This window comes from Rhamphochromis longiceps, linkage group LG7, assembly GCF_057381845.1.
Source record: "Rhamphochromis longiceps isolate RC_006_pf linkage group LG7, R_longiceps_female_GT1.1, whole genome shotgun sequence".
Taxonomy (NCBI): Eukaryota; Metazoa; Chordata; class Actinopteri; order Cichliformes; family Cichlidae; genus Rhamphochromis; species Rhamphochromis longiceps.
In genome coordinates this window covers 65,985,968-65,998,562 of record NC_140563.1, presented here as the reverse complement: position 1 = coordinate 65,998,562, position 12,595 = coordinate 65,985,968, and the positions used below count along the sequence as shown (strand labels likewise).

At 39.8% G+C, this 12,595-nt stretch overlaps 1 protein-coding gene across 1 annotated transcript; it reads left to right on the top strand.

Moving 5' to 3' along the window:
* Nucleotides 1-658: 658 nt before the first annotated feature.
* Nucleotides 659-9,058, top strand: tmem231 (transmembrane protein 231). The gene is made up of 7 exons (XM_085414856.1): nucleotides 659-1,078; nucleotides 1,998-2,164; nucleotides 3,303-3,431; nucleotides 4,938-5,081; nucleotides 5,768-5,849; nucleotides 5,936-6,041; nucleotides 8,051-9,058. The coding sequence occupies exons 1-7, from the start codon at nucleotides 940-942 to the stop codon at nucleotides 8,211-8,213; spliced, it is 930 nt and encodes a 309-aa protein (XP_085270982.1). The 5' UTR covers nucleotides 659-939; the 3' UTR covers nucleotides 8,214-9,058.
* Nucleotides 9,059-12,595: the final 3,537 nt, after the last annotated feature.

Genomic DNA, 12,595 nt, shown 5'->3' with positions numbered 1-12,595 from the left:
ATAATAATAATAATAATAATAATAATAATAATAACAAACACAAAATTATCTTTAATGATGATTTATTTTCTATTGTGTACAATTATATATTATGTAGCAATTAATATCTTATTTTAAGATGAAAACTACCACACAGAATTTCATTATGTGACTGCATAGTGAAAAATAAAGAATATTTAGATTGGCATGTAAAGGGAAAATGCAAAATGAACAGAAAGTGATAGAAAAAACCCAACAGACACGTGTTTGCAGACATACCCAACTGAAAACATAGGCAAATACAGGAAGTGGCCTGAAACGGGTGCAAATTGACGAGATGCAAAAAGACACAAAGTAAGAGACACAAAACCTCCTCAAAGAGAAACTAAAAAATAATCAGAGACCCCCCTATCCTCAAAAAGATTGAAAAAAAAAACCCGCAAACAACTTGAAACAGACACAAAAAGGGCCGCAAAGCGAAGCAAACTGATGAAAACGGTGATGAAATTATTCAAAAGTCAAAATTACAAGAAATAAATGCACAATAACCACAAAAATATAGAATCCCTGCCTGTAATGCGTTTCTGCTTCTGTACACGTTTTGTGTGTGTGTGTGTGTGTGTGTGTGTGTGTGTGTGTGTGCTCCTCACCGTGCTGGTATCGCGTGAATGCAGCACATACGCGAACACTGGCAGCCATGGTAACCGCCAGACGCTAAGCTAGGAAGGAACATGGCGCGGTACTTGGTGCTAACATAAATAGCATGTTAATTCGCTGTGTTTTTGACCAGTGCCCTACTAGACTCACTTCATTACGGAAGCGGTTAGATGACTAAGGGATAATTTGTGGTTGCTTAGCATTTTATTGTCGGTTTGCCCACGCTGATCCTCCGAGGGCTTTCCGTCGGTTTAGCATCTTTGCTATCTGGAAGACTGAGCTGTTTATACCTCCAGCACACTTATGGCTTTCTATGAGGTGTACTCTCACCCGGCTTTGATTCGGTACAAAACGAGCGTGTGCACGAAAGCCACGCTGTTCCTGGTTGTGGTTCTGTGCCTCACCTACATCCCGCCTCTGCTGGTTGCTTACAGGAGCCAAGGTACATTTACGGTCCAGAAACTCTACATGCGCTCTAAAAACTACACCCTTTAACAGCAACACATGCCACGCTAATAGAAGCAAAATATTTGTTTGCACGTCACTCATGGAAAAACACCCGGGTTGCGCCACGCCATGGAATTTTCATAGATAGATTTTGCTGGTAAGGCAAAATCCAGTGGCACTTCCTCTATTCTCCCAAGTCTGCTAGGTATCAAAGCATGGGACAAGCCATGAAGTTTTAAATTACATTTATAAAACTCCCGATTGAAGCTTTTATACACCTATTAAGATTCATTTTGCACTATCAGACTTCATTTATCTCTGTCAGGAATCACAGGCTCCCTGTTTCTCTTATTGCTCTCGTATGACTGTGAAACATGTTAAAACGCTTAATTCATGTCTGCTTTAAACAGAAAACACATAGAAAGCATTGTACGTGGTTGTTTGATTGGCAGTAATTATTTTCACGTTTATTATTACAACTGATAAGCAAGTGGTTGGTGGTGTCCATGTGTAAAATGACAACAGAGTTGAAAACAGAAGCCTTCAGTGACATCATCAAGCTGCTTCTGTTTTCTAAATGAGGATAATTTAAGAAATGTATTTTAGTATTATTTTCACTGACTTTGAATACAGCATGGTTGTTGGAGCCAGACCAGCTGTTTTGGGTCTTTCAGAAACTGCTGATTTACCGGAATTTACTGGGATTTCCCCACACAAAAATCTCAACTCCAGTCTCTTGACCTCCAAGGAGTGGTCCAGCAATTCATTTATTTATTTATTTATTTCAAATGGGTGCTAGTCTGATTTATTTTGCATATGTCTGTAATTACACCAAGTAAGTAGTTGTAGAAAACTGAACAGTTTGAGTGGTACAAATACATGCTCCTTGTTCTCAAACTTGTTTTTAATTTTAGGTTTTTGGATAAAAAGGAGCACTTATGAGGAACAGCCAGTTGTGAGATTCCAGTATCAGACTCTGCTTGTTGCAGCAACCAGTACTAGGGGAGAATATGTCGCCTGGAGCACCTTCCCCCAACTTAACAACATGCTAGGAGCCAACCTCCGGATTCCTGCTGTCACTGTAAGAATGTGTTCACAACACGCCACTCAAATCAGCACGGTGCTTATGTTCTCTGGTAACAAACTACAGCAGAATCGATCCTGTTTTAATAGAAGACATGATATTTAAGTAATGAACTAAAGCACTGTGTTCACAGTTGAGTTTTTTGAGCAGATGACTGATTAGAGCTTATGCTGAAATCAGAATTTAGAAGTAAGAAACTTGGCCGTGGTGTAAGCTTCATTTTCATGCTCATTCTGTGTATTTGTGAATGGTGCTTGTGACCAAAGTAGCTGTTAGTGAGTGCATCAGTGTTTTTCATCAGTAGGACCCAAGCAGCAACTTATGGGGCTGAGAAATGAACATGCAGTTCCCCTGATTCCCTTTTGGGGCCTTCTCAAAGAGTAAGGGAGTTTCCATAGACTCCCATTTAGTGCTGTGGGGAGTTTTTGTCAATGTCACAAGGTTGCTGTTGAATTTCGTTTATGTGGCTGAGCCGTTAGCTTGCTTTGAATTAGGAGGCAGCTTTGTTAAGGCGAGTGTGTCCAGTGAAGCAATGTTTTTCAGGTGGGCCAGTTAAATGTAAATTTTGCTCGTTTATCTCAGGATGGTGGTGCATGAGATGCAGCTTCTTGTTCTTGTTTTTAGTGATTATTAAATTTATTTAATACAATATCAATATTTGGTGTCCCCACGTTGATACAAAACTGCCTCACAAAATCAGTCAGTATAGAATAGCTGCAGATTTTGGCATTTATGTATTGGTTTAATATTTTTCAGCTCCAATACGAACTTGTAATAAATGTACAAAAACATTAGGTAAGTCTGCATTGTACCATCACAAAAGTACCGAAAGGCCTCACATGGCAATTACTTTAATTTTCTTATTTCATACAATAATTAATGATTTCACTGTGTGTAATACATTAGAAATGTCAATTATGTTATTTTTCCTCGTAGTCCAGTTGCTCAGTGAGCAGTTTGAGTTTACTGTCATTGAAAAGCTGGAAAACGTATTAAGTAGCGAGCCCTGGTTTAAAAAAGTGTCCGTTCCTGCATAATAAACATCATGTTTGTACTGAACAGTGGACAGATATGATTTTTTTTACTTTTAATAACAGTAGAGTCTGCTTTGTTCTTCTGTGACTGCACTTTGCAGGTGAGAGAAGAGGACCAGAACCAGGATGGGAAACTGGACCTCCTGGTCTTTCAGCTGCAGCTTCCTCTGAAACCCAATGAGCAGGTGTACAGCATTCAGCTGCTGCTCACCTTCAGCTACCAGCTCTTTGTATGTATCCCACAGCATTACCCACTCGCACAGACACTCCATGAATCTGTTAAGCTAGTTAGTGCAAATTAAAGGTTGCACATTGGGCCATAAATAACATGGTTCACCACTAAAGATGCTCCAAAAAGGCACCAACAGCAATAAGATGGCCAAGAGGTCCACGTTACTGACTTTAGATAGTTTAGGTTTGACCTTTCCTCCGTAGGAAACACCTTTTCATCAGACAAGGCTTTCTACTAACTTTAAACCTGAGAAGGAGCCATAAAAAGTTTATTTCTTTCACTTACGAAACTAATGTTATGAAACGTGATAAAACTTGTGAGGTAATGGTGGGGCTGGAGCTAAGAGGCACAGATCACCACGTGATTTTTATCAGTTTTAGTAGCTTTGGGGATTTTTTAAAAGCCTTTTAAGCAGTTTTAAATGTCAATATTTCTCTCACTCTGCCTGCTAAAAATAGAATTAAAGCTGCAAGCAGCGACGAGAGGGCCCCCGCACCCTGGCGTATATCCAGGTGCGCTGCGGGCATAGGTGTCCATGCTGGACACCTATGCCCACTAGGTGGCGATGGAGAATACCATCTAAAGATCTCTGAAGCATATCAGACGTTGAACCACAAGTGAAGACGGGAAATAACCTACTGTGTATTTCCTGTCTCCACTAGGTGGCGCCATAAGTGTGACCTAATATTGGCACACAGATGTCTCTAGACTCGCATCGAGGCTGTGAAGTTTGGGACATACTGGACGATGTTTAGCTGAGATTTGACAATGTCGTGTCCTGTGGCGAATGAGTGAAAATTAGCGTGCCGCCAGGACCACGCCTTTTCGTGAAAATTCAAAAGCTTTGCAATTTAACATCACCGAAGCCTTTAGATTGTACTCACCAAAGCTCATGTAGATCTGATAAAAACCCTAGGAGGAGTTAGCTAACGTACGAGGCCTGAAAATGGACGAAATTGCCGCAAAATTCCACTTTAAATTAAAAATGGCTGACTTCCTGTTAGGTTTAGGTCAATGGGCCCCGAGACTTTTTGTTTGTCTCATGTTATACATGTTTACCAAATTTGACTCATGTAGCTCAGCTATGTGTCTGTAGTACTTCTTAATAGCCAGCATCGGTGGCGCTCTAGAGCCATTTTGAAACGCTAAATCGGTAAAATATGTAGATTTTATGTAAATTTTCAGCAGAACTGAGGCGTATGCACAATTTCACGAGTTTTTGAGCCTCAAATAGGCGATTCATTTGCCTGAATATTGATAAACAACAAAGCAGATACAATAACCTTCACACTTTTAGTGTTTGGGCCCCAATTATTACATGTGTAAACACATTTTTTCAGACAGGTAATAAATATTACCTGTTTAATAACAGGTATTTCAAAGTGCTGTAAATAATAAAATGTGGCCTTCAGTGTGACAGCACCAAAGTAGGGCCTTCAGGACCGTCTACGGCTGGTGGTTCAGCTAAAGCAGAGCGTAATATTTGTTGTTGTTGTTTTCCCAGCGGATGTCCACCGTGGTGATGCAGAGTCTGGCATACATGCAGCACTCCTCTTCTGTCCCCGGAGCTAAGCTGTTCATCAGCGGAGACCTGAGGCTGCAGCAGAGAACGCCTTTGCCTCACAGGGGGCTCTACAATATTTATAATGTAAGAGGACACGGGATCATCACCTTTTTCTCTCGCTACACCCTTTAGAGTAGATGAGTGCTTTGCTACCACATTCTGAGCCTGGAGCGGAGCAGAAAGGCACTTTTAAGATCTGATATCCAAAAGCTTCGTGCTTCAGTGGTTAGCGTCATTGTAGTATGCATGTGTTTGGTTTGCTAACAATGTTTGCTAATGTTAAATTAAACACACCAACCACATCCCAAGTGTCTTGCTTTACAAGAAGGGTCATTCACAGCAGAACAGTAGCTTCTTATCTTTTCTGTCTTCTGTAAAGGCGTGTATTTGTTAAGCACTCACTACCACTGTAACAGCCCACTAAACGCGCTTTTAAACTGGGTGTATGCATGATGGTGTCAGAGAGGCACCTGCCCAAATTTGTATCCATATGGTGTCATTTTTTAGAATATGTGTGACTTAGACATCCACAGCAAATGTAACTCCACATAAAACAAAATAAATCTGCATAAAATACTCCTGAAGTATTAATCTAAAGTTTACTTCAATATCAGAGTAATTCAGCTAGTGATTTTAGCCATCGCAATAACCCCGTATAAAAATATATTTGCAGTACACCATGCATCTTTGCTGTGTCAGTGTTAATACATGCTATGGGGGATGATTATACGTTAATGTGCTGTTTTCTCTTCCTCCGCGTTGATGCTAAGGTGTCGGTGATCGATGGCTCCAGCCCTTTTGCGAGCGCGTATGACCTCGAGAATATAATCAGGAGCTACCAGAACAGAAACTGTGAGTTGACAAAGGCGCTGCTCTTGTTCGGTTTAATGTAAATTTAGTCAAATTTTGCAAGTGTGTATTTTTTTTTCCTGCCACAGTGACCACAGTGCTGTCCTGCCCAATCCCCGTGTGGACTATAGGACGAGCTGCTGCTGCTCCCTTTGAGTTTAAAGCTGAAATCCGCTACCCTGTGGAGGTCATCAGATATCCTTTTGATAAATACATTAAAATGGACATGTTTGTTTTCACATAGAGTAACCTTCAAAAAAATATATCTTTGAATACTTTCTATGGATAAGGTTTATTTAAGGTGGGACGCTGCAGACAAAGCATGTTTTTTTCATGGACTGTTCAATTTTGAGCTTCCGAGGTATTTTATATAGTCTTGTCAGTCCTCTGACATGCTTTTGAGATGGTAATACAAAGGAAATGTCCAGAACAAACACTGAGGTGCTTGTTTTACACCTCTGGTAATGCACATGTATGTAAATTACTGTCATTTCCCAATACAAAACTTTAACAGTCATTTTCTTACACTCTGACATACTCTTCTACGTCATTTGCATACACCAGAGTTTCCTGTTTTATTCCTGCCTGTATCGTGATGCTTTGTATGGCCTTTTTGGCTATAGAATATGGATTTCATTGTGTATTTTCTGATTCATGAAGCGATAAAGAGAGATCTCAAACACTACCTCTATAAAAACCTTGAACTCATTTGGGGTGATCCTTCATTTGGACATTTGTGGAACCTCGTAATGTAAAAAATGATTATAAATAATTTAAGTAAACTTTCTGTCAGTATATGTTAGCTCCATGTCTCCAGAAGCCCAGAAACATTTCATAATAAAAAAGAGGTTTATGATAAATTTTATCTCATGTAAGTAGGCTTTTATTGGACATGTTTTCCACAGCAGTACTGTGCATGCATAAAACTAGGAAGGTAAAGGGAGGCTGTAGCAGCAAACCTCTGAATGTTTATTCTCTGAAAAATCAAATATTATTTCATCTTTACTCAATCAGGCGTCACATAGCTTTGTTGTTCAAAGCACTGTAAAATAATTCTGCAAAATCACTGCATCAGAAAAAGTAAGTAAAATGAATGTGGTGAGTTAGAATAACATGCAGTAGCTTAATTAACTAAGTGCTTTAATTTAGCTGGTAATTCAGCTCCGTTTGCATGATATTAACATTTTATGTCAGGGGACTGGGATGTCGTTTTCTTTGTCCCATTCAGTGCTTTACTTATTCACATGCTAAACTTTGCTATGAAGTTTTGGGTGAAAGAAAAGTCAGGTAAAATTAAGAAACTTGTAAAACATGAGTACAGAAAATTTAGAGCAGGGATGTTAAAATCATTAAAGTGACTTAAGTGACTTAAAGACTTGAAGAACTTTTTTGTCATTGTAGTTATACAACAAAATCTGTTTGGTAGCTCACAGAGGCCAGCAGCAATAAAACAAGAAACAGCATAGTAACATAATACAGTCACATTATACAGTGGGCCACATAATAATGGATTGGATTTTATATAGCGCTTTTCAAGGCACCCAAAGCGCTTTACAATACCACTATTCATTCACTCTCACATTCATACACTGGTGGAGGCAAGCTACAGTTGTAGCCACAGCTGCCCTGGGGCAGACTGACAGAAGCGAGGCTGCCATATCGTGCCATCGGCCCCTCTCCAACCCACGCTCAGCCCACGCTCCAACGTTAAGTGGGCCAGAGGTGTTAGACTCCCCTTTCTGTCACTGTACAGAGGTTTAACTGCAAATTTAATCCTGGAGATGTCTTAATATAAGAATAAGAAGTGCAAATACAACATTACATTTACGTCATTTTTCTGCACAGTAGAGAAACAGATGTGTAAAAGTTAAAAGAAAAAGTTCTGGTAGTTCATTGTTCTAACATGTAATTATCCTGAAAAAAAACCTCTGTCATTTAATTGTTTGTGTATTTTATTTAATTCATTTGGTGTAGTGTGAATGACCTTAAAAAAGGTCATTAGTAGTAGCAGAAGCTGTAAACCGTGCCAAAATACAGTTAAAAATTAAAAATGTGTGCCGTTGCATTCACATCTGCCAAAGCAGTCCAGAGGCCCAGACTGGAGTCTTTGTTGGGCTGATTCTGATTCTAATGTTTGACACCCCTGATTTTGGGGTGTGGTGTCTAATTTTTGTCATTGTTTCTGCCTTGACTTCTCCCTCCACCTATCGCCCCGGCTTCTGGGAAACCATCAAATTTGCCTGGATTCAATATGTCAGCATCCTCCTCATCTTCCTCTGGGTCTTTGAACGCATCCAGAGATTTGTTTTCCAGAACCAGGTTCTGACAACTGTCCCAGTCCCAGTGGGAAAACCTCACATGTCATGATGGTAGTGCTTCAACCTCCTTATGCAGCCTGCCCACAATCTTCTTTTTCCTTGTTCTTCTTTGAACTTCTTTCTGCTGTTGCCTCTCGTGTGTTAACTCAGGTTTACAGTTAGCAGTAAGTGCTGCCCCATCATCGTCCAGAAAACCTGTTTTGGTGATCTGAAACACATTCACACATTAGGACCAGGCAGCATCCTCGCAACATCAGTACAACCAGCACCCATGCTGCACATTCAATTTTAAAACTGCTTTGATATTTGTTAGAAAGCAGAATCAGTCTGTCTTTTGTTGCACGCAGGAACTTAAAAAACAAAAAGTAGTGTCTGAAAGGTTAGACACGTTCGAGGTTCCTTCTTTTGTGCAGAGACAACAGTGCACGTAGCGCTGATTGACCTGTGCTGGCACAACTCAACAGCTGCCTCTATACGATAAAGCGCACTGAAGTTATACGACTCACAGATGTCCCGTTATCTCGAACATCCATGGGCGTGGCAGTGTTGAAAACAAACTGTCTGCTGTAGTTAGGAATTTGTAGTTGGCAGTTTGGAGATATTTTTTGTGAGAAACAGGAGTTTCTGTATGAATGAAATCCCATGTAGCAAATCTTTAAGATTTTAAAATTTTATTGCTTTTTTCTTTACCACCTGAGGAGCAATGGAGCAACCTCCTCTAATAAAGCTGAATAGTTGTTTCTCTGAAAAGTGGATCTTTTTCTTTCTGCTGCTGTTTTCTAGCAACTGTTTAGGAAATATGAGAAGAGTTTGTGCTATTGTGTGAGTGTATGTGGCAGAATCAGTCTTTTGTGTTGTGGCATAATGGATAATAAATATTTTTTACAGTTTTAACTATGTGTGTCTGCTTTAACCATAACATGTGTGTGATGATTTCCTAAGAAATGAAAACTAAAACCTGTTTTTTTTTTTAAGTATTCAGACTTTTTCTGAAGCAACCTGTTGTTTTTTAATGTTTTGTGACTTTTTCACGAAGCCATAACCCCAACTCACAACAATATTTATCTTAAGACACTTTATATCATAGGGTTAATAACCAATGAGCTAATGATCTCCTGTGTGAAAGCACTTCAAAGGAGTTCACAACAACCGAGCTAATGGAGGGCTGCAAGTAACCAGAGATCATAAATGTGCAATCCTAGCATGTGAAATACCAGAAGGAACTAAGTGTGAGAAAATGAGATAATGTTAATCATGAGGTTCAAAAGAATTAATGGTTAACCGATCCTATCATCAGAATATTTAGACAGAGCAAATGGCCAACACAGCTCGAACTGGCTGAAGGATGATTCTCTCCCTGTCTTGGAGTTGTCACAGCCCTAATCCTCAAGATTAGGACAGAAGAATTTTTCTTTGTGTGTTAGGAAGCATTCCTGGTGGTGCAAAAACCAGTTTCTCATTAACATTTACTCTTGGAAATAAAAAGGTGACAAGCATTTCATGTTTTATTACACGTCCTTTAAGCTTTGGTGCTTGGAGGAGAAGCAGTGTGTGTGTTGCTGGTTGGCTTGACCGATGTTTTTGTAGCAGTCCAAGCTCCTCTGTGTCTCTCCCCTTTTGGCCATTCAGGGCTTTGCACAAACAGCAGATGTTTTTATTCAGTGTGCGTACAACATGGACAGCCAGCAGACTGTGAGCAGAGTGGTTTAGAATGGCCAACTTCACTTTCAAGCCTTTTAATATGTCACCAAGTTCTCACTGTTAATTGCAAAATTCATGAAACACCCCCCATTTTTTTATTTGTTGATAAGATAATGGGAAATTGGAGCAGCGATTTATTGATACATCTGCAAACATACATGGAAATACAGATTATAAGGCAAAAATAGAGTCTGTATAAATCTAAGTTTGAAAGTCAATATTTAGTATGACAACTTTTTAAACCAATTATATAGATAGTTTGGCTTCTTGACAGCATTGAGAGAATTCCTGATCAGGCTTCAGTAAACAGTAGATGAATTGGATCAATTGACCTCTGATTACCTCTGTCTCTGATGTCTGTTATCCCCATTTTTTTTAAGGACAACATTTTCAGATAACCCTTGTGCACTTGTCCGGGTTCCTTAAAACTTTTAATGATACAGGTGCAGAAACACTGTTGTTATTTTGGGCATTTTTCATAGATTTAACTAAATAAAAGGCAACAAATGATGTTTTCTGAGATACACTGCTAGTAACAAAATGCCTAAAGATACAATTTAAAATTGGTTCTTTGCTAAGTTGTCTGTTATGTGTAGTAACCACACTGGTTTCTACACACACTGATTTCTACACACTGGAAACCACACTGGTTTCCACACATCAAGAGACTGAGCTAGGAGCCTTTTGATGGTTGAATGATTTACAGATCGGTGTTCAGTGGATTTAAAAAAGTATTTACTGAATGCTTAACTTAAGAACACTTTTACACATTACAGGAAAATCTGTCCCATTGGGAACAAAATATGCAGAAACAAAGGGTGGCTCGAGACATTTGCACAGTACTGTATCTTTCACACTATTAGCAGGCTCTGTAGTTACTTCATTTTGACTTTGGGCGTATAGGCTGCAGTACTGCACTCTCTTCCTCCCTGTGACTCATCCTCCAGGGAGAAGTTTTTTAATGTGTGCATGTGTGTTTATGTGGTTCTGTGCCTGTACCAGAGCATTAGCTCATTTAAACCAATCAGTCAAAGTTTGTGCTGGACGAAACGATTTAGTAACACCCAAGCAGCTCAGCAACTTCATCTCAGAAAGATCATGTCTTAACCATTCTGTGGGTACTACCTTTTATTCGTTCTCAAGGTCAGATTATCTGAACATATAAGTCTTGGCTCACTTCCTGTTGATGTCATTATCTTTATCATAAACGTGCTGCATGCTCTTAAACAAGAAAAGAAAAGGTGTTTTATTATCAACTAAACTTTACCCAAGAGACACAGAAAGGACACGCTGCTGCTATATTTGGTTAATGTTTCATATTAGTCAATTAGATTCATTATTATAAGGATGTTTTTGCATCACCACAACAGCACAAACATAAAGTAGAATATGTGACTGGAATATTATACCTGACGATCCTAACTTAAAGCCTTAAAAAAATCAAATGGGTGCGTTTTTCTGACTAGGATGCCTGTTTAGCTTAAGAGAGGTGGACTGCTGTCCTCACAGCCTCACAATTTTTGCTCTTTATTATTTCATTCATTATGCTGATGATTTGTGACTTTCTATGCACTGACAAAGTACAGGAACATATTTAAAGGAAGACGTTAGCAAAGAAAAGTGGGATAGTCAAGGAGATGAAGAAAGTTGGCAGGAATGCTGAGAGGGTAGGTGTACGGCAAAGAGAGAGGGTGCCAAAGGATAAAGGCTTATGGGCATTGCATGTGAGGCTGGGCACTGAGGAAAGGACGAGGCAGCACAGACACTGAGCTGGAAAGGATGTGTACTGAGTTAGGGTGGTTTCGGATAGAGATCATAATGTACTAACAAATGAAGAGAGTGTGCTGAGAAGATGGAAGGAGTACTCTGAGGAGCTAATGAATGATGAAAATGAGAAAGAGAGGAGGATGGATGGAGGAAAGTGAGTCAGGAAGTGCAGATTTCACATATTACACTATGAAGAGTGGAAAGGTGGTTCAGATGGCATGTCTGTGAAATATGAAGATCTTTAGGAAAGATGGCTTCTTTTAAACAGATTGATTAACATAATTTTGGTCAGAGGATTCCTGAAGAATAGAGAAATCCAATTTCAAGTTCAAGGGTGACGTGCAGAGCTGCAGTAACTTTGGAGAGATAGGGGTAGAGTCCCAAGAGAGGAACTGCGGTGCTGCATGAGGAAGTCAAGACTGACAGAGAAGTCTGTAAGGACGGACCTGTAGGAAGAAAACGCACAAGTGTTGAGGCATGCAGTAGGAGTGACAGATGGATTCAAGGTCGGGGTGGAAGTACATCAGGGATCGGCTCTGAGCATCTTCTTGTTTGGAGTGGTGATGGACAAGGTAAATTTAAAATACCTGGGATCGACCAGCCAAAGCAACAGACAGTGCACGCAAGCGGTGATGAAGAGTGTTGGGTGATTTGTAACAGAAGAGGTGGTAGTGAGGCTGGTATGAGGTAGGGTTTGGAGACAGTGGTACTAACACAAAGACAGGAGTGGAGCTGAAGATGTTAAGATGGGAGTGATCAGGAGGGAGATTAGAAATGAGCACATCAGAAGGAAAGTTCAGGTTGAATGCTTTGGAGACAAAGTAAGTGAGGCTGGGATGGTTTGCACATGTGCAGAAGAGGAATAGCTGATTGGGCAAATGATGTTAAGTATGGAGCTGCCAGGTCAGACAAAAAACGGGAAAATCCAAAGCAGGTTAATGGATGCAATGAAGGAGGATGTGT

What these genes read in the sequence shown, in the direction of transcription:
- tmem231 (XM_085414856.1), top strand. Translation starts at nt 940, where the DNA reads ATGGCTTTCTATGAGGTGTACTCTCACCCGGCTTTGATTCGGTACAAA. An exon ending in GGTTGCTTACAGGAGCCAAG is followed by an intron (nt 1,079 to 1,997) that starts GTACATTTACGG and finishes TTTTAATTTTAG; the next exon opens with GTTTTTGGATAAAAAGGAGC. An exon ending in GAGCTACCAGAACAGAAACT is followed by an intron (nt 5,850 to 5,935) that starts GTGAGTTGACAA and finishes TTCCTGCCACAG; the next exon opens with TGACCACAGTGCTGTCCTGC.